The sequence below is a fragment of the Chanodichthys erythropterus genome, chromosome 7, assembly GCF_024489055.1.
Source record: "Chanodichthys erythropterus isolate Z2021 chromosome 7, ASM2448905v1, whole genome shotgun sequence".
Classification (NCBI taxonomy): Eukaryota; Metazoa; Chordata; class Actinopteri; order Cypriniformes; family Xenocyprididae; genus Chanodichthys; species Chanodichthys erythropterus.
This window is the reverse complement of record NC_090227.1, coordinates 25,092,505-25,120,004: the sequence shown is the minus strand read 5'-3', so window position 1 is coordinate 25,120,004 and position 27,500 is coordinate 25,092,505. Positions and strand designations below refer to the sequence as shown.

The 27,500-nt window shown below is 36.1% G+C and overlaps 1 protein-coding gene across 2 annotated transcripts in view; it reads right to left on the bottom strand.

Annotated features, from left to right (window-relative positions):
- Positions 1-27,500, bottom strand: part of glg1b (golgi glycoprotein 1b) — a 73,720-nt gene that overhangs the window by 41,170 nt on the left and 5,050 nt on the right. For both annotated transcript variants that reach the window (XM_067389938.1, XM_067389939.1), the window contains exons 2-7: positions 11,469-11,498; positions 4,785-4,871; positions 3,345-3,560; positions 1,026-1,229; positions 636-707; positions 177-363 (exon numbers count right to left, since the gene is read on the bottom strand). In XM_067389938.1, the coding sequence (XP_067246039.1) occupies positions 177-363; positions 636-707; positions 1,026-1,229; positions 3,345-3,560; positions 4,785-4,871; positions 11,469-11,498 (796 nt within the window). The remainder of the gene's footprint in view (positions 1-176; positions 364-635; positions 708-1,025; positions 1,230-3,344; positions 3,561-4,784; positions 4,872-11,468; positions 11,499-27,500) is intronic.

Here is a 27,500-nt window from a genome sequence, read left to right as displayed (position 1 = left end):
AACATGCACAAGGAAAAATTCTATATCAAACAAACTTTAAAATAAAATCTTTAATAATAACTGGTAATAAAAATGGTACCACAAAAAAGAAAAAGAAAAAAGTATCATGAGTACAATTGTAGTATTCTCTTACAATCATATCCTAAGTTTGGGTAAAAAGCTGTATATTAACAGACCTCTGTGAACAGCAGATTCCAGGCAGAGGAGGAGGTAGGAGAGTCTGGCCTCTCTGGCGCGGGGCATGCTGGTGTCCGGGTTACAACGGTATTTGCGTAGGTCGGCCTTACAAGCCTTTGCAAGGGAATAACTGACTTTATAATCTTGAGCAATGAGCTTTTGCCGAGTGGTCAGGGCGTTTCTGCACTGTGGACAGAGATGCTTATTAAGTACACAAACACTCAGACAGGACAAAGACATACACTGAACTGACCACCAACATTCTTGTGGATTCTTCTCAACTATGACTTCGGTTCAGACACTACCCTCCCACACTGACATTTTATGCACAAACTGTTGCACTGAACTGGTTGAGAAACAAAACAAAAAAACTGCTAATATTTCCATAAAATTTGTGTTTACATTGCATAATCATACGTTTAATTCCCATAACATCGATAACTATAGATGTGCCGCACCTTTTCTGACATTGCTTCCTCAAATTTATGGTTGAACAGGCATTTGTACACTCTGCCCTCTCCCACTTGGGTCTGCAAAAGAAAAACATCCATAAAATGTTAAGCATTGATAGGTCAACCAAGAGATATTCAACACTTCACGTTCACACATCTGATATGTGCACACATCAACACATCGGCCCACATCTCCTACACAAATCAGCTATGTGGTTTAATCCTGTCATTCTGACTCAGAGCACATGAGGGGCAGCTGTCGATCATGTCAGCCCACCCCCTTCATGGTACTGAACCAGCAAAATACACACTTGTTGTGAGTAGTACAAGGATGCAAATTAGGTTGCAGCTGATTAGGTCGATGGATGAGATGATATTAGAGAAGCTGACACGTACATTTTCACAAAAGCGCTCCCGGTCGTCTCGGCAGGAGAAGTAGAGGTAGCGGTCGAGGTGGAAATCATCCGCAGACAGTTCGGCCACTCTCATGATGGACTTTTTGCAGTCGTTCTTGATTTGATGAGCCTTTTCCTGCTGCTCTGCCTCCCTGACCAGAGCCCTCTCCAGACACGCAATCACCACACCCTGGGAATGCAGGTCCTAGCAGGAAGGGAAAAAAAAAAAAAAAAAGGACTAATTATTTGGCTTAGGGACTCAGGACAGCTTGGCTTAGGTTTTTTTTTTTTTTTGGGACAACAGATATGTTAAAATAAAAAAATAAAAAAATAAATAAAACGAATAAAATGCAATATAATAAAACATATATATATATATATATATATATATATATATATATATATATATATATATATATATATATATATATATATATATATATATATATATATATATATATATATATATATATATATATATATATATATATATATATAATTAGTGCCGTCAATTGATTAAAAAAATAACTAATTAATCACACATTTTTCTGTAATTAATCAAAATGAAATCACACCTAACATTAAACTTTTTAATACATTTTATATTGTCATTTCACATTTAATCTCCAAATTAATGTACAAACAACATAAAGACACTATATTTTAAATATTTCAATAAAGTCATTTAACACGTCACGTTCTTCACTGCATAAATTATAAATAGGTTAATCCTTATTAAAGCTACAAAAGTTATTCAGTCAAGAGCAGTGAGTGATTTTCTCTGTCTTATGTTCTTTGATTAACATTAATAACAGACATCACAGCAGCAGGTTTATTATTTAAGATCTGACGCACATGACGCAGATGTGATGCACATTTGATGTCCTCACAACTCTTTACAGTCAATTAAAACTAATTTAAGCCTGTGCTTATGAGGATACTTGACAAAGCGGGCATTTTGACATACTTGTGTCTGGTTTTGTCTGCTTAAGCGCGAAAGAGAAGTCAGTGAGGCCGGCGCACTGTCTGAAGCGGCTTTCTGTGTGCATGAGACGTGTGTGTGTCACACAGACAGGAGATTCACAAACAACATGCCAGTGCAGATTTAAGTTATTTTATGCATCTTATCGTGCTTGAATGGTTTTATTGCAGTTGAATGAATGGTAGTGTGATCATATTAATGTAATGCAAGCTTAAGAATTACAGAAAGAAAAGGATGCTGCATTAATTGCATGAAATATTTTTAATGCGTTGAACTGAAAAATTTAATCGCATGCGTTAACACGTTAATTTTGACGGCACTAATATATATATAGATTATATATATATATTATATATATATATTATATATATATTATATATATATATATATATATATATATATATATATATAATATATATATTATATATATATATATATATATATATATATATATATATATATATATATATATATATATATATATATATATATATATATATATATATATATATATATATATATATATATATATATATATATATATATATATATATATATATATATATATATATATATATATATATATATATATATATATATATATATATATATATATATATATATATATATATATATATATATATATATATATATATATATATAATATGAAATAAAACACACCAAAATAATTGACAATTTTAGATCATTGGCCCATGAATTTAAGTGACGGCCCTGCCTTTAACCACTGAACACTTTTTGAGGCCGGGGGGAACACCACCCAAGAAAAAATATATACAAGTAAAAACAGTGTTGATAATGATATTCAAACATCCACTCAATAATTAAGTGTCATAATTTAAAGCACGCAACTTAACGACAAAATAACTAAAGATATTTAAAGGCGGTTTACAGAATGAAAGCTGTCAGTTACTCATATACTGCAATAGTATCTAAATACTGCATAGCCCATGAGCTAAAAAGACATTTAAAATATGTGTACACCCACACAATAAATATAATTTTCGTTCTTCATCTTGTATGTGTGGCAGTCTGCGCTTATTTAGGCTATATTAAGTCAACGAGCAGACAAGTCTAAAGTTAACTTTTTTAATTTCAGCAGAGTGTGCCCGGGGAACAAGGCAAGTGTGGTGATTGGGTGCCCATATTTAATCATGCCCGGAGGAATGTGGACGCATTGGGAATGGCAGAGTCACTACATCACAGAGCCATCTGGTACCAAGCCAACATCCTATGGTTTCCCAAAGGGATATTCTAGAGCTTTGCGGTTTTAAGTGGGCTAGGAGTCAAAGCATTCTTCACTATTATTGGAACACTTACTTTTTGTCCAACAGTGACGGTTCCACACTGCAGGGTGTTGATGTCTTCTCTGCAATTATCCATAAAGCCGCATATGAGTCGATAGTCGCTGAAGATGATGCTGGTCATCTTGGTGATGTACTGATGACACTGGCGTTCTGTGATGTTAGCACGGTGGTCCACCAGGCAGGACATCAGATAGCCTTTCCCTCGCTCCTCATCTGCGCACTCTTTCAGCTAACAGATTAATGTTTTTTTCATTATCCGTGAGATGGAACAGTCAAGCATCATTGCTACAGATATGAAGAATTTTCATTCCCTATTTAATATCAAGTCAATTTCACTAACGGTAATTACATTGTGAATTCAACCACAAATGTGCATCAAAATACACATACACACACTCATGAAGAGGTTAGTGAGAAACTTTTGTCCATTGAGATTCATTTTAATTACATTATGGCAGCTTAGAGCGCAGTCTAATATAAAAAAACCACACTGCATTACAAATGTAGACGGCAATTCCTCTGCACTGAGATGAGGGCTGCACAATATTGAAAAAAAACGGACATGCAATATTTTGTTTTCCTGCGATATATATTTCGCTATGAAAAAAAAAAAAAGAAAAAAAAAAAAAAAAAAGGAATTTCTACCAGAGCCTTGAATAGCTATATTTGGTTCTGATTGGGTTGGTTTTGTTGGAGAGTGCATCTGCATAAAAAAAAAAAAAAAAAAAAAAAAATAATAATAATAAAAAGCTTTACTCAATTACTCAAGACTTTGAGTCTGAGCCCTTCTTTGAGAGATTTTGGAAAAATTTGAATATTTATATATATATATATATATATATATATATATATATATATATATATATATATATATATATATATATATATATATATATATATATATATATATATATATATATATATATATCTAACCAAATTATTTGGCAAAAAAGGCAACCTTTTATTTTACTATAAAAAAAAAATGCAAAGAAAAACAAAAAGCTCTCAGGAAAAAGCATACATTGACTACATAATCAGATATTAATATTTCGTTAGTTCTCTCTTGTTTTGGTATTCCCTCTGTTTTTCTTTGTATGGCAGCCTATGCCAAGCACAACAATGCAAAATGCTTACAAAATCTGTAACAAATTTGTAATAATATTTGAATAAAGGGTGAAGATGTCGATTTTCCTAGACCGGACATCACATTTGGCCACTCCTGTAAATTAACAGTACCGTGTTTCACTCTGAAAACTGCAATGCATAGATTTATTTTAGAATTAAATTAGAGCGCTCGTGATTTGAAAAATTGCACTAAGCCATATTGTGCAACCCTAATTGAGATCACAACACTCTCACAAACACACGGTGTGAGCATGACTAAATAGTTGGGTAATTAAAGAGAAAAGGACCAAAAGTTAAAAGACTCAGCAAAACAATGACAAAAACTGACCTCTAACATGGTGCTCGTACACACTTCCAGCGCCACAGACTCAAACTTTGGATCTGTGGTCAGGTTCAGTTTGTAGTTCCACAACAGCTAGAAAAAGAGGAAAGGTAACATTATTAGAAATATGAAACATTAGAAATATGCATTTTAATATAATTCATGTAATGTAGTGATGTTTGTGAATTCATTCGAGTCAGTTCACATTGTTCATTCATGATTCAGACAGTTTCAACCCACTGGTGGGAATGATTACCAGGAAATAAAGATGTATATTTTAATCTGTTAGTCACACAAATCTATCATATGACTTCAGAAGATTTGAAATAGAGCAATGCGGTCAAGCCAGCCGCCACCCAGAAATGAGCGGTCAATCTAGCCGCCCCTATATTTCGCGGTCCGCACATACACTTGGTATTACGGTAAGACTGTCTGTGAACCGATCTGAACGTGATTTCACATTCATTCATTTATTCAGTCAGTCAGTCAATAAAAATAACTAAAAAAAAAAATATTTCACAGCTCAATTTCACCTGAAAATGATAGTAAACCTCAAAGCCTGACATTGTATGCGGCTGAATTCCAAAATTAAAGCCCTCCAACACTCATACTCTGTTTTGTCCATACATTGTGAAACTGAATACATTTCACAGAACTATTTTACCTCGTGTGGAGAGGACACCTTATCACAGTGTTAACGGCATCGTTTCAGCAGGATATTCTGTTGTTGGTTGTTGGATACCCCCCCCCCCCCCCACCCAAAAAAAACTCATGTTTCTGCTGTTTTGCTCAAATTTTCAGAAATTCATAACAAAAAAAAAAATCCTAGTTTCCACAGACTAATTTCACCTCAGCTGGAGAGGACACATTCTCACAGTGTCAACTGCACCGTTTCAAGACATTCTGATGTTGCATTCCAAAATAAGAGCCCCTCAAACCTCATGTTTCTGCTGTTTTGCTCATATTTTCAGAAATTCATAAAAAATAAAATCCTAGTTTCCACAGAATAATTTCACCTCAGGTGGAGAGGACACATTCTCACAGTGTCAACTGCACCGTTTCAGGACATGCTGATGTTGCATTCCAAAATAAGAGCCCCCCCAAAACTCATGTTTCTGCAGTTTTGCTCATATTTTCAGAAATTCATAAAAAATAAAATCCTAGTTTCCACAGACTAATTTCACCTCAGATGGACAGTTCACCTTGTCACAGTGTCAACTGCACCGTTTCAAGACATTCTGATGTTGTATTCCAAAATAAGAGCCCCTCAAATCTCATGTTTCTGCTGTTTTGCTCATATTTTCATATATTCAGAAATTCATAAAAAATAAAATCCTAGTTTCCACAGACCAATTTCACCTCAGGTGGAGAGGACACATTCTCACAGTGTCAACTGCACCGTTTCAAGACATTCTGATGTTGCATTCCAAAATAAGAGCCCCTCAAAACTCATGTTTCTGCTGTTTTGCTCATATTTTCAGAAATTCATAAAAAATAAAATCCTAGTTTCCACAGAATAATTTCACCTCAGATGGACAGTTCACCTTGTCACAGTGTCAACTGCACCGTTTCAAGACATTCTGATGTTGCATTCCAAAATAAGAGCCCCCCATACTTCATATCTATGCGCTGTTTTGACTATACGTTCAGAAAATCATAAAAATAAAAGTCCTAGATTCCACAAAACAAATTTACCTAAGATGGAGAATACACCTTCTCATAGTGTCACCTACATCGTTTCAGGACATTCTGATGTTGTGTCCCAAAATAAAAGCCCCCCAAACTTCATATCTATGCACTGTTTTGTCTATACATTCAGAAAAGCATAAAAATAAAAGTCCTAGTTTCCACAAACCAAATTCACCTCAGGTGGACAGTACACCTTGTCACAGTGTCAACTACACAGTTTCAGGACATTCTGATGTGGCATTCCAAAATAAGAGCCCCCCAAAACTCATGTTTCTGCAGTTTTGCTCATATTTTCAGAAATTCATAAAAAATAAAATCCTAGTTTCCACAGACCAATTTCACCTCAGCTGGAGAGGACACCTTCTCACAGTGTCAACTGCACCGTTTCAAGACATTCTGATGTTGCATTCCAAAATAAGAGCCCCCCAAAACTCATGTTTCTGCTGTTTTGCTCATATTTTCAGAAATTCATAAAAAATAAAATCCTAGTTTCCACAGACCAATTTCACCTCAGATGGACAGTTCACCTTGTCACAGTGTCAACTGCACCGTTTCAAGACATTCTGATGTTGCATTCCAAAATAAGAGCCCCCCAAACTTCATATCTATGCGCTGTTTTGACTATACGTTCAGAAAATCATAAAAATAAAAGTCCTAGTTTCCACAAAACAAATTCACCTAAGATGGAGAATACACCTTCTCATAGTGTCACCTACATCGTTTCAGGACATTCTGATGTTGTGTCCCAAAATAAAAGCCCCCCAAACTTCATATCTATGCGCTGTTTTGTCTATACATTCAGAAAATCATAAAAATAAAAGTCCTAGTTTCCACAAACCAAATTCACCTCAGGTGGACAGTACACCTTGTCACGGTGTCAACTACACAGTTTCAGGACATTCTGATGTTGTATTCCAAAATAAGAGCCCCCCCCCAAACTTCATATCTATGCCATGTTTTGTCTATACATTCAGAAATTCATAAAAATAAAAATCCTAGTTTCCACAAACCAATTTCACCTCAGATGGACAGTACACCTTGTCACGGTGTCAACTACACAGTTTCAAGACATTCTGATGTTGTATTCTAAAACAAAAGCCCCCCAAACTTCATATCCATGCACTGTTTTGTCTATACATTCAGAAAATCATAAAAATAAAAGTCTTAGTTTCCACAGACTAATTTCACCTCATATAGACAGTAAACCTTCTCATAGTGTCAACTACACTGTTTCAGGACATTCTGATGTTGTATTCCAAAATAAGAGCCCCCCCAAAACTCATGTCAGCTGTTTTGACTATACATTTAGAAAATCATAAAAATAAAAGTTCTAGTTTCCACAAACCAAATTCACCTCAGATGCACAGTACACCTGCTCATAGTGTCAACTACACCGTTTTAGGACATTCTGATGTTGTATTCTAAAATAAAAGCCCCCTAAACTTCATATCTATGTGCTATTTTGTCTATACATTCAGAAAATCATAAAAAGAAAAGTCCTAGTTCCCACAAAACAAATTCACCTAAGATGGAGAATACACCTTCTCATAGTGTCACCTACATCGTTTCAGGACATTCTGATGTTGTATTCCAAAATTAGAGCCCCCCAAACTTCATTCACAGTTTGGAATACAACGTCAGAATGTACTGTAATGGTGTATTTGACACTGTGATAGGGTGTACACCCCATCTGACATTAAATTGTTCTGTGGAAACTAGGACTTTTCTTTTAAATGATTTTCTGAATGTATAGACAAAGTGTATATATGAGATTTTGGGGGGCTCCTATTTTGGAATACAACATCAGAATGTCCTGAAACAGTGTAGCTGAAACTGTGAGAAGGTGTACTCTCCAGCTGAGGTGCAATTGATTTGTGGAAACTAGAACTTTTATTTTTATGATTTTCTGAATGTATAGACAAAACAGCCGAAACATGAGTTTTGGGGGGCTCTTATTTTGGAATACAACATCAGAATGTCCTGAAACGGTGTAGTTGACACTGTGAGAATGTGTCCTCTCCACCTGAGGTGAAATTGGTCTGTGGAAACTAGGATTTTATTTTTTATGAATTTCTGAAAATATGAGCAAAACAGCAGAAACATGAGTTTTGGGGGGCTCTTATTTTGGAATGCCACATCAGAATGTCCTAAAACTGTGTAGTTGACACCGTGACAAGGTGTACTGTCCACCTGAGGTGAAATTGGTCTGTGAAAACTAGGACTTTTATTTTTATGATTTTATGAATGTATAGACAAAACAGCGCATAGATATGAAGTTTGGGGGGGCTTTTATTTTGGGACACAACATCAGAATGTCCTGAAACGATGTAGGTGACACTATGAGAAGGTGTATTCTCCATCTTAGGTGAATTTGTTTTGTGGAAACTAGGACTTTTATTTTTATGATTTTCTGAATGTATAGACAAAACAGCGCATAGATATGAAGTTTGGGGGGCTTTTATTTTGGAATGCAACATCAGAATGTCTTGAAACGGTGCAGTTGACACTGTGACAAGGTGAACTGTCCATCTGAGGTGAAATTAGTCTGTGGAAACTAGGATTTTATTTTTTATGAATTTCTGAAAATATGAGCAAAACAGCAGAAACATGAGTTTTGAGGGGCTCTTATTTTGGAATGCAACATCAGAATGTCTTGAAACGGTGCAGTTGACACTGTGAGAATGTGTCCTCTCCAGCTGAGGTGAAATTAGTCTGTGGAAACTAGGATTTTATTTTTTTATGAATTTCTGAAAATATGAACAAAACAGCACAAACATGAGTTTTGGGGGGGCTCTTATTTTGGAATCCAACATCAGAATATCCTGCTGAAACGATGCCGTTAACACTGTGATAAGGTGTCCTCTCCACACGAGGTAAAATAGTTCTGTGAAATGTATTCAGTTTCACAATGTATGGACAAAACAGTGTATGAGTGTTGGAGGGCTTTAATTTTGGAATTCAGCAGCATACAATGTCAAGCTTTGAGGTTTACTATCATTTTCAGGTGAAATTGAGCTGTGAAATATTTTTTTTTAGTTATTTTTATTGACTGACTGACTGACTGACTGAATAAATTAATGAATGTGAAATCACGTTCAGATCGGTTCACAGACAGTCTTACCGTAATACCAAGTGTATGCGCGGACCGCGAAATATAGGGGCGGCTAGATTGACCGCTCATTTCTGGGTGGCGGCTGGCTTGACCGCAGTAATAGAGCGTACAAGTCATATGTGTGACTTTTACTATGCGTTTGCATCCTTTTTGAAGCTTTAAGGCTTTGGTTCCCAATTTCTACCTTTGACATTCCACAGTCATACCAGTTTGAAATGACATTAGGGTGAGTAAATATTGACAGTTTTAATTTTAAGGTGAACTAGTCCTTTAAAGGATTAGTTGACTTTAGAATTAAAATTTCCTGGTAATTTACTCACCCCCCCATGTCATCCAAGATGTTTGTCTTTCTTTCTTCAGTCGAAAAGAAATTATGTTTCAACAGCTACCAATGGTTTAAAGGTCCAAATTACAGTTTCAATGAAGCTTCAAAGGGTTCTACACAATCCCAAATAAGGAATAAGAGTCTAATCTAGCGAAACGATTGGTCATTTTCTAAAAAAAAATAAGATAAAAATGTTTCACGTTGGAAAGGTCACGCGTGATGTAGGCGGAAGTACCGCAGTAGGGCGAAAAACTCCATCTCATTTTCTCCTCAAACTTCAAAATCGTCCGACATCATTGTTTTACCTTTTATTGTAAAGGCCGTTTAACTTAGTCTTTGCACGTTCGCTTTATAAATACTTGCTCGGTACTTTCGCCTACGTCACGCGTGTCCTTTCCAAACGTGATTATGTAATGCATAATCGGACCACAGAGCAAGTGCAAGACGAGCATTTGTGGTTGAAAAGTATATAATTTTTTTTTTATTTTATTTTTTTTTAAATGACCAATCATTTCACTAGACAAGACCCTTATTCCTCGGCTGGGTTCATGTAGAGCCCTTTGAAGCTGCAATGAAACTGCAATTTGGACCTTCAACCCACTGGAAGCCAATATATAGAGAAAAATCCTGGAATATTTTCCTCAAAAACCTTCATTTCTTTTCAATTGAAGAAAGAAAGACCTAAACATCTTGGATGACATGGGGGTGAGTAAATTATCAGGAAATTTTAATTCTGAAGTGAAATAATCTTTTAAGTCTGTCCTTGCAAAAGAATCTCTAGTTTTCTGGAGTCATTAAGTTTAATGCTGTACTGAGGCCAAGCCTGGCAATGTAGTTGAAAAGATGCAATGCTTTATTTCATGGTTTGCGCAGAAAAAACTACTCAATAGAAAGTAACTGATTTCAGTTTAGAGAGAAAAAATTAAATGCTCTATTCAAAACCAAAAGATCTTAGTTGAAGTAAATGGCCTTGTAGTTACTGTATCACGCACCAAAGCTCAAGCCTCCAAGTAATAATATTGCACATTAATAGTGGCACTAACTAAAAGTGCTGAAAAATGTAAGTTTCAGAAACAGCAGAATGAGGCCTTTATCACAATTATTGCTCAACTATGAGCCTTGCATAATGAGATGGGTGACTCAGGCCTGAATCATATGCCTAAACTTTCCTCATTTCGGATTTGTGGACCAGGCCTCGGCACTGCGGTCTTAATGAGAACATCAAAGCCACGAACGTGAGGGAAGGAGATCAGAAACAGATACCTCTCTCGGGACCCCGCCAAATTAATTGTGGGCTGCAGTCATCATTAGACAGTGATTAGGCCATTATTCTTCTGAAATTACTTGCTGATGTTACTGGTCTCTAAATCCTACTGAGGCATTCTTTCATAAAGCTACAAAGAATTGTCTGAAAGAATAAAGTGCGCACAGAGGATCTTGTAAACAGGTGAAAGAGGGAGGAACATCAATAAAGAGATGTGTGAAGCTGTGAAGGAGATGAGTCATACTGGAGTAGAATGCTGATGGTAATTATTATTAAAGGCAGGCTTTTTTGAGTACTTACATGGTTGCAGTCCGTAGCAATCTCTGTGTCCTGTAAAAGAGAGAGAGATTTTGTTTTTAAAAAATGTTTTATGGGCTGAAAATTATGATTGTAAATCTTGGCAAATACATAAAAAAAAAAAATATATATATATATATATATATATATATATATATATCTCTCTCAGAGGTTGCGTTAGACTTTAACATTGCCCGTCATTTTGACAGACAGGGTCGTAAAAATTCCGTCATAATCTATTACTACCCGTCATTTTAATTTTCATATTTTAATTATAATAACACATTTAATTGCTTTTATTTTTGTTCACAAATAAAAGCAATTAAATGTGTTATTATAACATTTGAAAAAAAAATAAAAGCAATTAAATGTGTTATTATAATTAAAATATGAAAATTAAAATGACGGGTAATTCACACGCGAAATTTCTCTGTAACGTGACTGTTGTATAGGCTACGTGTTGGTAGCCATTAAAAACACGTAGTTTCATATTTCTTTAAATAGTCCTATGTTATATTTTAAATTCATCTATTTGATTATGAAAAGTTAACAGCATGAGTAAGATGCATCATGAAATGCGCAGTATATCCGGAGACATGGAGTGGGTCAGACATGATTTTAAACACTTCATTAAGTTTTATTTTGTAGAAAGCCTTTCTTTAAGGTGAATTTCGTTTTGTAAAAATTGTATCTTAATTTTAATCAATGTTTCATTAACCAATTGCCTGGATGTAATAAATAAGAAGCAAATATAACAGACAATATAATCATGACATGGAGGCGCGGGCGCGATCACTGGCGCGTGAACTGGAGCGCGTCTTACAGGCTAAATGAACCGAAACTCAGCGGCTGCTTGCCTCACATAGGCTACATGAGAAATATATCTACAGAAAGCTTTAAATACCTACTTTAACGAAAACGAATTAATTCAAAAGAATTAATTCAAAGAAATAGCCTAGGCTACTCTGATTATGTAGACTAAACCGAATGAAGTGCATTCTCTCTCTAGCGCATCCATAGATGATGAGAGTCAATATCGACTTCATCTTTGCAGCCGACACTGATTCAGAAAACATTACTTTATTAATAAACAATTAAAATGTCTCCTTGCTGTTTTGCGCATTCATGAGACCAATATCGATTCGTAAACCATAGTCGATCTCTTGGTAGGCTATGCTGTTTTCAGTTGATGATTAAACAGTGCATTGTGCGCCTCCCATCCAATAAATCGCAATAGGCTTAACGCTTTGTGTTGCTTTTAATATGGAAGAAAAGTCTCAGATTTCAAATTCTGTCCATTTCATTAAGAAATTCAAGCAATAAATACCGTTTTGGCGCTCTTTAATGTGGCGTGATAGCTTCTGGGTACTCGCATGGGCGTTATCAGTATGCATAGCAAAAGATTCCTGCCAGTTTTATTTTTGTTCTGGATCCAGTGCTCTGCTGCTACATTGGAGCGCACTCGCCACCAACTGAACAGGGGTGTGAATTACACTTACAATTTACAGTAGATCACCCTGAGTGTAATCTGTCACCGTGACGGACGGCCTTCAGATTTTTCCGTCATTGATAAAAAAATTCCGTCAATGACGGAAAATTTTCGGTTAACGCGACCTCTGATATATATATATATATATATATATATATATATATATATATATATATATATATATATATATATATATATATATATATATATATATATATATATATATATATATATATATATATATATATATATATATAACATTTTCATATAAAATATATATATATAATTTTTTTTTCATTAAAAAAATATATACATACATACATACATTATATATATATATTTTTTTTTAATGAAAAAAAAATTATATATATATATTTTTATATGAAAATGTTATATATATATATATATATATATATATATGAAAAAACAATAAAAATAAAAAGAAATCACAATCCAATTCGATACTGATACATTTTTAAAATCCCAAATTTATGACACAAAATAGACACTTAGGGCCTTATCATACACCCGGCGCAATGTGACGCCAGGCAAGACACAAGTGTTTTTGCTAGTTTTAGCCCGACACAGTTATTTTCAACGTCCAGCACCCAGGTTGTTTAAATAGCAAATGCACTCGTGCCTATATGTTCGCCCATGGGTGTGCTGGTCTGAAAATGAGGTGTGTTCAGGCACATTGTTGGCGTGTTGCTATTTTGACTGCGCCATTGACCAACAAAAACCTGGTCTAAAGTCAGTGGCGCAGTATTTATTTATTTATTTTTGTTATTTAAAGGACGTGTTACTAATATGTGCCTATAGGCAGCTGCACAACGTGCATACACTCTGCTTGTTACACACACATGGATGCGCAGCAGCACACAAACATGCCAAATATTAAAATAAAAGGATTACAAATGTAAAAGATTATTATTGTGTACATAAAGATAAAAATGCCTACATGTCATAATGGATAGTCATTGTGTAACCCCTCTACCCAGGAGTGAGGTTTACTTGCACAGCAACTACTAGCTGGCCTCCGTTACACTCACCCCCCTAAACCTCACTACCATCCGGGTCACGGCACCAATGTCCTACTCACCCCGCTCTGTGCGGGCCTTGAACCTGGGTCTCTGGCATGGGAGTCAGACGCTCTATCAAGGAGGCTAAAGGCTGCAACCTCTAGCATCACTTGCATGTATCAGAATTACCCATTTGCAGTAATGACGAATGAAATAGGCTAATTATTTGACCAATCATGGCAATACACACATGTACTCATGACCATGACTCATTAAGAGACTAGGTACAACCCTTTTTGACCATGTGCCTGACGCACTGACAATTTTTTCCATCGTTAAACTAGCAAAAATAGATTTGGATGCGCCTTAAGTGCACCTGCACCATGCACTTCGGACCATGTGCTTAGATCGCTGAAATTGGGCCCTTTGTTTTTGTAATATGTTTGAGTATTACATATAGTATCTTCCAATGCAGACACATTTGATTTACAAATGTAACAAACAAAAACACCAACACACGAATGCCAACAATAGCATTATAATTAAATGCTGCAAAGCATATGGAATTTCAGATAGTTCTGGACCTTGATGTGAAATTCTGACAGCGTTCCCGTTGTACTGAAACACACAATACAATATCAGCTATGTAACAAAACATTAAAGTCTCTTAATAATTCCGGGACATAAACAGAAGGACTTGGAACCTCTTAAACCTTTAGTTTTCCTCCCTCAACAATATTCATTACTTCAGCAGCCTGTCTGGTTTTTCTCATTCTGGCTGGGTAAGACCACTGTCTGCTAACTGTCAATAACCACAGTCTCTAACCTAACACAGTAAACAACTGCTGAGTGACTCATAGAGCATGAAAATGCAATTAGCAATTGTCAGGGGACGACAACAACAGAGTCAAAGAGGCAAAAATCAATGTGCATTAACAAACAATGCTCTAACAATGGCTTGACAATAACATGTCATCCTTCAGTTGCCCTCAAAGACATGGACATCAATACAAACCTGCCAGCGTGGACATAAAAGATGTAGTGTATATTCTAAAGTTTATTGTGACTAGAATAGATATAATAATAATTATTAATATAGCTGCGAGCAGCGATGGCGGGCCCAAGCCCGGTGGCACCGCCACCCCGGTGGCTTCAGGGCAACTGTGCACAGCGGGCAATAGGCACTTAAAACGGTTAAACATCAAAGGACTATGTCAAATTCACTCCACATTTACTGCACTACAAGGTGCCGTTATAGAGCCCCTCCTCCCTGCCCATTTTCAAAGGATTACATGTGCCAAGTTTTAACATTATTCTGATGAATTTTGAAGCAAATCAGGTAAAAATAAGAGGGTGATCTCAATGTATGCTGAAAGTGACACATTTTCTGCTTCCAGTTGGTGGCGCTATGACTTTGAATCACAATAGTCAAATCCATGTGATCAGCCTTGTACAACGAAGACTAAGCCAAAGTTTCATCAAAATCAATTAATGTATGCAGAAGTTATAACACTTTGTTTCCCTTTTCTTGCCATAAATTCGTTGCCTCGCCACGGCCAAACCGTTTGAGATATCCAAAATCCGTTTGCAATTAAACAACTTCAATGTGTTAGCAACAAGTTAAAAAAAGCTTGGTGTAAATTGGATAAACCCTGTAGGAGTAGTAGTATAAAATTCATAGCCTGTTTTTTCAAAATAACATTCAAACCAAAATAGCTGACTTCCTGTTGGTCGGAGCTAATGAATGTAAATTAGAAAATTGTCCGGCTTGATGAGAATAATATGTGTACCGAGTTTGGTGACTGTAGGAAAAACTAACCCCCCCACTTTTGTCAAAAGGTGGCGCTACTGAGCCCCTCCACCACGCCCATTTCTATGGCTTTGTCCATGTCTACTGGTTGACAATATTGATGTGTGTGTCGAGTTTCATGCAATTTGAAGCATGTTAAGAGCCTCAAAACCACTCAAGAATATTATTACAGTTTGACCTGTTGCCATGGCAACAATATTTCAAATATCAAAAATCCTGTCATAGGTCTACATCTGCTGTGTATTGACATCACACTGATGAAGTTTGAAGCAAATCAGGTAAAAATAAGAGGGTGATCTCAAAGCATTTTAAAAGTGATACACTTCTTGCTGCCATTTGGTGGCGCTATAACTTTGACTCATAATAGTTACATCCATGTGATCAGACTACTACAACCAACACACTCCTGAAGTTTCATAAACATCAATCAATGTATGCAGAAGTTATAACACATTTCCTGTTTCCCTTTTCTCGCCATAAATTCGTTGCCTCGCCACGGCCAAACCGTTTGAGATATCCAAAATCCGTTTGCAATTAAACAACTTCAATGTGTTCGCAACAAGTTAAAAAAGCTTGGTGTAAATTGGATAAACCCTGTAGGAGTAGTAGTATAAAATTCATAGCCTGTTTTTTCAAAAAATTAACATTCAAACCAAAATAGCTGACTTCCTGTTGGTCGGAGCTAATGAATGTAAATTAGAAAATTGTCCGGCTTGATGAGAATAATATGTGTACCGAGTTTGGTGACTGTAGGAAAAACTAACCCCCCACTTTTGTCAAAAGGTGGCGCTACTGAGCCCCTCCACCACGCCCATTTCTATGGCTTTGTCCATGTCTACTGGTTGACAATATTGATGTGTGTGTCGAGTTTCATGCAATTTGAAGCATGTTAAGAGCCTCAAAAACACTCAAGAATATTATTACAGTTTGACCTGTTGCCATGGCAACAATATTTCAAATATCAAAAATCCTGTCATAGGTCTACATCTGCTGTGTATTGACATTACACTGATGAAGTTTGAAGCAAATCAGGTAAAAATAAGAGGGTGATCTCAAAACATTTCAAAAAGTGATACACTTCCTGCTGCCAGTTGGTGGCGCTATAACTTTGACTCACAATAGTCACATCCATGTGATCAGACTCCTATAACGAACACACTCGTGAAGTTTCATAAAGATCAATATATGTATTAAGACGTTATAACACATTTCCTGTTTCCTTTTTCTCGCCATAAATTCGTTGCCTCGCCACGGCCAAACCGTTCGAGATATCAAAAATCCCCTGGCAATTTTTAATCATCAGTGTCTTGACTTCATGCTGACCGAGTTTGGTGGCGATCGGATTAATCGTCTAGGAGGAGTATATCAAATTCCAGAGCATGCGTTTTTCAAACAACCCTTAATAGCTGACTTCCTGTTGGCGTGGCGATTAACTTAGAGCGCGAAAGTTGTTCGGCCCGATGAGGTCTATATGTGTACCGAGTTTCATACTAATACGTGCAAGCATGTTTAATATATGGACCAAATTTTCAGACTTTTTTCAAGGGGGCGCTGTCGAGCCCCCCTGCCACGCCCGGGTACCAGCCTCTCCGGCGTCCTAATGGCCGCGGATTCCAATGTGTGTGCCAATTTTAAAGAGTTTTTGAGCATGTTAAGGCCCCCAAAAACCCCCGGAAGACGTAAAAAAAAAAAAAAAAAAAAAAAAAAAAATAATAATAATCCTTAGAAGAACAAGAGGGCCCTGCGCGAATTTTCGCTTGGGCCCTAATAAATCAACTAACAGATTCATCGTCAGCGTTCTTGAAGGGGATCAGAAGACGATATTGCGACAGAGCCACATAACGCAGCACAGGCCCTAAATAGGAACAGACCGATATCTGAGCTCAGTCACCACACCCGGATCAATCATCCGGTTCCTCTTTGGCAGCCAGAACAGGATATTTCTATCTGTACGTCAGGGCTCTGTGATTACAGTGCAGCCGGGGTGTACATGGATCATCTATTGATTCTCCGAGATTATACATTGCTTGCTTTTCTTTAATAATATGATAAAGGTTGAATTTGGACCGTTTGGTTCAATGAGTCGGTTCAACAAAAAAGAATTATCGACTGAGTTTGTAACATCACTCATAAGAAGTCTGCTGGGATTCGCTTGTTCGAACTACAGTATAATCACTAGTTTTTATTAGTGACATCAATCTTCAGTGACTTTTTCTTTTTCAATTAATTTGTTTCATGTATCCTGTGATCAATAAAAAAAAAAAAAAAAAAATTAAAAACAACAAGGCATGTGTTTTGGATCACATAGCAATGAGAGGTTGTCGGGTGGGTGGAACAGCTGAAATGTCAATGGTCTCTATGCAATGAATATCAGTTATCTTCTAAACCTTGTAAGTCAGCCTGTTTCATTAAGCAGCAGGAGGAAATATTACAGACCACTGGACCATTTTCTCCATAATCCACATCAGGCAATGTGGTTTGAATAATAACTGCAGTCTAGGGTGACAAACCCTTCTTATTACAATATCTTGTAGAGTGTAAGCATTTGTGAATGCAAATGTATTGTTTTAAATTATTTCTGCTGGTAGTTGGCCATCAATGAGTGTTGGTTATGCTCTAATAAGAACTTTCTTATAACTTTCAAAAGAAATAAAAAGAAAAATAACAACCAAAGTCCAACTCTTCAGCTCTTTATTAACTTGTCTGACTAGGGTTGTCAAAAGTACCGGCAGTTCGGTACCACGTCAATACTTAGTACCGGTAGTATAGAGTACTGGGTCAATCCGTTACCTGCTGCTTTCAAACACTTCCCATGCGTATTTACCTGGAATGTGCTTCTTTGTTTTCATTTAAATTTTAAAAGGGAAAAGAAATGGTTTACAATAGGGACAAAGCCTTTTTCCAAACTTCCCTCTTAAGTACTACTGAGATAATTTTTAACTTGGCTGATTCTTTGCTTGGAAGGAAGAAAAATAAGGTATCACCGAAACACTACCAAACAAAAGTAGAGAGTTGATAAGATTTATGGGTTACACTTTACAATAAGGTTGATTATTTAACTACAGTAGTTAACATGAACTAATAATGAACTGCACTTATTACATTTATTAACAGCTTTGTTATGTTGTTCAACATTTAATAATACATTATTAAAATCTTGTTAACATTAGTTAATGCACTGTGAACTAACATGAACAAACAATAAACAACTGTATTTTCATTAACTAATGTTAACGAAGATTAGTAAATACAGTAACAAATGTATTGCTCATAGTTAGTCCATGTTAGTTAATACATTAACTAAAGTTTAACTAATGCCTCTATTTGGGTGGCAACAAAAACACACTGTTTTTGTGTGTATCTCTTTAAATGCAAATGAGCTGCTGCTCACCACCCCCTTTTCAGAAGAGGGCGGAGCCTTTATAGCTACAAAAACACAACAAACAACAATAGCTACAAACAACAACTTATTAAGCAACATAATGGAGAAAACTACTGACCAATGGTTTGAAAAAAAAAAGATGTCTGCAGGGCATGCACAAAAAAAGCACAAAAAGTGCTTTAAAGTATTTCTATAAACGACTAAGCAGTTTATGGCAACAGTTTGGGTTCTGTTTTATGTAGATTAATGACCACTTGGATATATAATGATCAATTTCATAATGAATGTCAATAGCCAATAATTTAAGTACTAAATTGTACTACTGTTCACTTAATGAACAACCCCTATCTTGCCCTGACTGAATCTCTTATGACAGGATGGATGGTAAACCGATCTCTTTTGAGCATGCTCACCTAAAATATTCACGTCTTTATTTTCTGACAAGGTTTATAATGCTTGATTCAATTCTTACTGCTTTCGCTGGTAAAATAAAGCAGTTGTGATTGACAGAAATCTCTCCGCTGTGTGACACCGACAGCCCCTCTGCAGCACCGGGTTCAGGTTTGTCATAAGTAATAAAGAGTAGACGAAACAAGCCATGGATGAACCGTTGACAACAGGTGCAGCTTCAGTCAGGTTGAGACCTGATAAAAAGGTGAAGTTTCACTCAGTCAGGGATTTGCTTGAGGCAGAATGCATTAAGCGCTTGCTCACCTCTTTCACGCACAGATGAGTGACTCCATGACACCAGCCATGAAATCTCTCCCTAAGAGAAACCCAAGCGCATTGCTACCATATTAGCATAACTATTGCCGGTACCTTCTCACCTCCCAGAAAACCACCTCCTGCACTTGCAAATGAAATGGTGATTTATGAAAAGTGATTGTCTGATCAGATGTGACTTAAATTTTCACCTGTAGGAGAGCAGAGCAATGATTATTTGCATTGGATTTATGGAATTCAAATTATTACTCAAATTGTCAGCAAAAAACTTTTGTTTAACACAAAATTAAATATCCACATCCCCTGTTTCCTTAAAAAAAAAGGATACATTGAGGTTACAGTGCAAAATGAATGGGGCAAATTTTTGAAGTATTTAAAATCTAAACTTAAAATTAAAAAAAAAAAAATACTTAAAATAATTAGATGAAACGGATTTTTGTTGTTCTCATTATTTTCAGTCATTTTAGAGGCTTTTTTTGTTCATGTCAACAAAAAAATGGATATAATTGTACACAGATAAGGTTAGCAAGTAATTTTTCACACTAAAACATGAATAATGTTTAGATCTTGTGGCTATACTATTGAAATTGAGTATTTTAACAGTAATTTCTCACTGTAACACAGATTGTTGCTTATTTTTTTTAAAAGAGAACTTTTTCTTTAGAAGAGGTTATAGACGCTACGCCATAAATTGTCATTTGAGCTTAAAGAGTTAGTTCACCCAAAAATGAAAATAATGTCATTAATTCTTCACCCTCATGCCGTTCCACACCCGTAAGACCTTCGTTCATCTTCAGAACACAAATTAATTTATTTTTGTTGTAATCCGATGACTCAGTGAGGCCTTCATAGCCAGCAATGACATTTCCTCTCTCAAGATCCATTAATGTACTAAAAACATATTTAAATCAGTTCATGTGAGTACAGTGGTTCAATATTAATATTATAAAGCGACGAGAATATTTTTGGTGCGGCAAAAAAACAAAATAATGACTTGTATAGTGATGGCCGATTTCAAAACACTGCTTCATTAAGCTTCGGAGCGTTATGAATCTGCGTATCGAATCATGATTTGGATCACGTGTCAAACCGGCAAACTGCTGAAATCATGTGACTTTGGAGCTCCGAACTGCTGATTCAACACGCTCCGAAGCTTTTCAACAAGCCCGTCACTTTAGAACTAGTAATGAAGGAACATTGAGTCGCTTCATTGAAACTTATTGTGTTATGTAGAGTATTATGGCATTTTGAGAGAGAGATAGACTAAACGAGTGTATTACTTGCATCTGATATAGCAATCATTCTTCAAGCTGATGTCCATAATATTATATCCATTATAAAAAATACAATCAGTCCCTTTCAATTTGATACTGACTGACTCACAAAGACAGTCTTTGCCACCATGTAATGGTGTAATGTAACTTTCACTGAAGTCGAAATCACAATCACTAACGAACCCTACAATACCAAATACGGATAAATTTTTTTTTATTATTATTTATTAAACAATATTTAAATTAACAACAATAGCTTTTAGACAATAGGAAATAAAAGCAAACAATTCAGTCAAATGTACAAAAGCAGCGCTCTAGTACAGGATTTAAGTTAAATATAGCCTAAATAAAAAGTTACGAAACTTAATTTTCCCCCTAACCCAAATCGATTTGCATCTGGAACAAGTAATAGATTAATAAGATATACCCTAAATTAATAATATTCCATATTTAACCACTATCTACATAAGAGCCAGCAGCAAATTCCCTAAGGACTGGCCGAGATTAAGCTGTTCTCTCTGGGTACATGAGCGCTGAATGGCTGCTGATGGCCTGGAGCTCAAATCCCCGAAAGTCTAAACAAATTGTAAAATAGGCGCTGTTTATATAAGAGTCACATATTTAATTTTTAAATAACTACATTCTTGCCTAAAAAAAACTTGTTAAACTATATTCCGTGAACCAACAACAGTAGTATTTGTAAAAATTTGCCCGGCTCTCAGCTAATCAGATTCGAGAACCAGAAAGAACTGTTCTGTTATGTTATATATATATTATACCATCTGTTTACCTTATAACATTAAAGTAAGGTTAATAATATAACTTAGATTACACATTTTTCAGTTTTACTCAAATTAGGGTGATGCAAAAATGAGTACACCCCACAACAAAAACTACTACATCTAGTACTTTGTTTGGTCTTCATGATTTTTAATGACAGCATCAAGTCTTCTAGGCATGAAATAAACAAGTTGGTGACATTTTGCAACATCTATCTTTTTCCATCCTTCAAGAATGACCTTTTTAGAGACTGGATGCTGGATGGAGAGTGATGCTCAACTTGTCTCTTCTCCATAGGTGTTCGATTTGGTTCAGATCAGGAGACATACTTGGCCACTGAATCACTTTCACCCTGTTCTTCTTCAAAAATTCAACAGTGGCCTTAGATGCGTGTTTAGGATCATTGTCATGTTGGAAAAGTGCAGGACGACCAAGGGCACGGAGTCATGGTAGAATCTTCTCTTTCAGTATAGAGCAGTACATCTGTGAATTCATGATGCCATCAATGAAATGCAGCTCCCCGACACCAGCAGCACTCATGCAGCCCCACATAAGGACACTGCCACCACCATGTTTCACTGTAGGCACCATGCATTTATCTTGGTCTCATAAGAGTATAGAGTCCCAGTAGTCTTCATCTTTGTCAGCATGGGCCCTGGCAATCTCTAGGTGGGCTTTTTTGTGCCTAGGCTTTAGGAAAGTCCTCTTTTGTGCACAGCACCCATGCATGCCATTTCTCTGCAGTGTACGCCATATTGTGTCACGGGAAATAGTCACCCCAGTTTGGCTTTCTACTTCTTTAGACAACTGCAGTGAACTTTCATGCCGATTTTCTTCAACCCTTCTCATCAGAAGACGCTCCTGTCGAGGTGTTAACTTCCGTGGATGATCTGGATGTCTCTGTGAAATGGTTGCAGTTCCATCTTTTTTAAGTTTTTGTACCACTTTTGCTACAGTATTCTGACTGATAAGTAAAGCTTTGCTGATCTTCTTGAAGCCTTCACCTTTCTGGTGTAAAAAAATATTTTCTTTCTCAGGTCTCAGGATATTTCTCTTCCATGTGGTGCCATTGCTGACAGCATGAAATGGGGAAGGGGTTTTAACACCCTTTTATAGTCAACTGTCTGCTGTCTGACACCTGTGTAATGAATTATTAGACTCACCTGTGGTTAAATTCTTGTTAAATTAGACATTTGTAGTCTAAAATTTAGCTTTGCTCCAGAGACTTTCAGTGGGGTGTACTCATTTTCGCATCACCCTAATGAGTAGATAGATAGATAGACAGACAGACAGACAGACAGATCTGTCATACTCATAATGCACCTGCACTTAAATCACATCACTACAAGACATGAAATAAAAATCTGAGTGCTACAAGCTTTACACCTGTTTTTACACTACAGAGGTAAACAAGAACAGACATTCCTCATTACTATTCATGCTAAATCTTTTATGTGACAAAGCAAACAAGATGGAAACAGCAAGCAGGATGTTTATTTTTAGGTGACAACTTTGTTCAAAGAATTAGAAGTCAAAATGAATAATCAGCTTCACATCAGATTAAGGAAAAAAAATCTAACCCCTAAAAAAAGGCCCATAACTTCTATTTTAATAATGTTTTGAGACTGCTGAATTAATGGATCAAAGCTTCTGTAGAGAATAGCAGCAACCTTGTTTTTCCCTCATACCAGGCAAGACAAAGATTGAATGGCAATTTTAAAAATTGTTCCACTGTCAACAAAAAGCAACAAAAGTTGGCCAATCAGTTGAGAGGTCAAAAACATGTCATGCCTTTGACTGAGGATAACAAACAAAAAAAGATTGGCTGAAGAACAACCACATGATTGTAGTCCTGCGAGCTCACTTTTGTGACTGCAACACATTTGATTCTGACAGTTGCAATCAAAACTATGAAACCTGATAGCTTTTCCTCTGACAATAGCTGTCAGAGACTTGCCTTTGTTCAAGCCATTACAGGATTTCTGCACCATTAGTCAAAATGAAAGCAATTATTCAACACTGACCCTTACCAATTAGTGAAACTTATGAACCCTGTCAAGAACATTTCTAAATCACATTTCATCTTGAAAATCCAAAAAAAGAAAAAAGACATTGTATTTTGCTTAAAGAATTAAGGCTATTTTTAGAACCATTATTGACATTATTTTGCATTACAATTAATCAAATTTTTCCACCCAAATCTTACCATACCATGATGCAAAACTTCTATGAATAATTATAAAGTAAAATATTTTAAAATTACATTATGATAGTATGTTATATTGCCTGATTTAAATATTAAAAAATTAAATTACAATAAAGAGAATGTAAAGGGTTAGTTCACCCAAAAATGAAATTTCTGTCATTAATTACTCACCCTCATGTCGTTCCAAACTCGTAAGACCTTCATTCATCTTCGGAACATAAATCAAGATATTTTTGATGAAATCTGAGAGGTTCTGATCCCCAAGAGAAAGCAAATTAATTACAACATTCAAGGTCCAGAAAACTATTAAAGGTGCTAAAGAGGATCTTTTCATCGACTGAGAAACCAAAGACTCTTACTGAGTTTTTGAAATGAGCGCATGCGTAAGAACAACCCCCCTCCTTCGAAGGAACGCCTCCCAAAACTTGTAAAACACTCGTATTGGAACACGAGTGTTTACCACCGGCATTCGCTGTGTCATGTTAGTTGATTCATTATGTCGGACTCACCGCAGGTTAGTGTTGCACGATATACCGGTACTAGAAAGATATCGCGATACCCTGCTTTTAAAAACGGGTACGGTTCTTCATTTTATTAGTACCGGTACTTTGAGTGCCAGCTGTATTTCCTAATGTGCGACAGCAGGGAGCAGTGTGTGTGCAGCGCGCTGCTTCTGAGGCACATTGAGTGCGTGTTTAGTCCTGTCAACTGCGCAACGGCAGATGCACAAAGCAAAATATGGCATTATTTTGCTTACATTGCTGACAGTCAGGGCAAGCCCACAGACACCACAAAGCCCGTCTGCAAAATATGTTACAAAATAACGCAAGCGAAGGGAGCATCCAACTTGGCAAAGCATCTTGCCGACAAACATCCCGATTTGTACAGAGAATTTAAAGAGCGACAGGTTAGTGAATGTGATGCCAGCGTTGTTTATGCTCTCAAAAATTAAATGAGTGTTATTTATATTACTCATGCAAGCAGACATCCGCAAAGAGGTGTATTATTGAGTCTAAACAAATATGTGAAGGGAATATAAAGTTATATTAAACCAATTTATGCTTTAATAACATTGCTCTAATTATTTACAGTAATCAATATTCTCAGTGTCAAAACACTTACATGCAAGGCTTGACGACAGGAACTCCCAGTAACCACTTTGGCGGGTTGAATATAATTTAAGTTTACAGCCAAATGGTCGTCGTAGATCGTCATAGCACAAAATTACAATCCAATCACACAATTCGTTATTTACGTGCAGTTAGTGAAGGAGGGATAGGCGGAATTGCGCCGAATGACACACAACAGAAGCTCTCCTGCATGAGCTCTCCCTCTCTGTCGCGAGCGCAATCAGTTCTCCTCGCAACTGAATAGTCAAATACACGTGCACACAGATGTCTAAATGTCCATCATGTGGAGTATCTTGCGTGAATACAGTCGGTTATGGCTTAAGTGGACGTAAACAGGTGGGTAATAACTGGATATGCGTCAGTTACGTCCATGCATTTAGCAGCCCAGTTAAATAGGCCTGTCCATCATTAATGTTAATCAAACAACAAATGCTGTTAAATATGTTAAATAAACCTAGTGTATCTGAAAAAAAGATTATTTTTAATTTACTATTGTTTTTGTAATTTGCTTCTTTGTTCTTTTATATAGCCTAACACAAATAACTTGTTCTCATACTAGCTCATGCTGATATTGTCCACCTCTTTCCCACCTGTACATACCAGCTGATATACAATGTAATCTTGATTTGAGTGGTCAGTCTGCATTTAAAAGTTTGAAAGTGTTTTAAATCTTCTAAATCAAGTAAAATGACTCAAAGTAATTTAAGCATAAGAATGTCAACTTTAATCATATAAAATGTAATTTACCAACATCAAAATTGTGGCCAATAAAAATGCTGAGTGACTAGTTACTTTGGAAAACCACTAGCCACAGTTCTGTCATATGTTATTTATTTACTTGTCCTACTGTTTTAGGTTTTTGCCATAGTATTGTTTAAGTATCGGTATCGTGATACTGAAGTTGGGTATCGTATCAAAGTCAAAATGTTGGTATCGTGACAACACTACCGCAGGTAACTCATAATCTGCAGTCGTTACTCCTGTCTCCTGACAAAAACATTGCATGTGGCGCCTGTGGAGTGTGGAAAGTTACTGGAGCGCGCAGCCGCGCTCGTCTCTCACAAGGAACGTCATGGCAGTGATTGACAAGCCAGAGGGCCAAACGTTTGGCTGATGTTTTTAAGGCCCTACCTCGTGCACAGATGATGTATATTAATATTATTCCTTTCAGTGCACCTAATAAATAGTCTTTTATCAGTTAGTGAAGACAGTTTCAAGTAATATTGCAAAAATGTATAAAACAAAACATCCTCTTTAGCACCTTTAACCCTCAGGGGTCTGAGGATTTTTGAGGCCTTGGAGAAGTTTTGACATGCCCTGACATTTGTGCTTTTTTCAGTTGTTCATAAAAATATTAATGGAAAAAGTGTCATTACACAGTATTCAGCACAAACTAGGCTACCATAATATGTGAGGAACATGTATGTACATGTTTGTGTTTTTGAAGGAATAACGTTTATGCGTGGTTATTGAAAAAACAAAAAACTTAAGTCACTGAAATAAGGCCAAAAAAAATATATTAAATCTTTTGTTGAGGTTGTAGACTAGAGTTTTCGCTTCAAACTGAGGTATAATTATGCTGCCTGCTTGTTCATATAAAACAACAGAGAGATTTAAATTTTCTAAAACATCTTTGGTCAAGAAACAAAGTATGCGTGGAGGCGTGAATCCTCATGTATAATGGGTGATTCTCACCTGAGAAGACAAAAGAATTGCATAAAGAGCTCTAATGCGCTGCATAAATAATGAGCTCTTTCAGTCAGATAGGCTGTGAAAAAAACCCTCTGTTGATCATGTCTCAAATCTCATCGTTATGTAAATCAAACATACAGAAAAAATAGCAATACTGTGAAATATTATTCCAATTTAAAAAATATTCTTTAAAATATAATGTATTTCTGTGATGCAAAGTGTCTGAACAATTATGTTACCTCCATGGCATTTCATATAGGCTTTTAGCTTAAAAGCATGCACATTTGGAGAAATACTGATGGATTCTCATATGTTTGTCAATTTTCTATACAGAAGAGTAATATTTATTCAGGATTTATTGTCATTACTATGAGTGCTGGATACTGTGTTTTGAATTCATACTTGCAGCCGGAGGGCGCTCTGTACACCTTTAGTCCACAAATGCCTGAGCACTAAAGAAGAATAGGCAATCCAGGAAATAACCGAACTAACAGAGGCCAGAGATCGCTAACTATGGCTATTCAAAACAT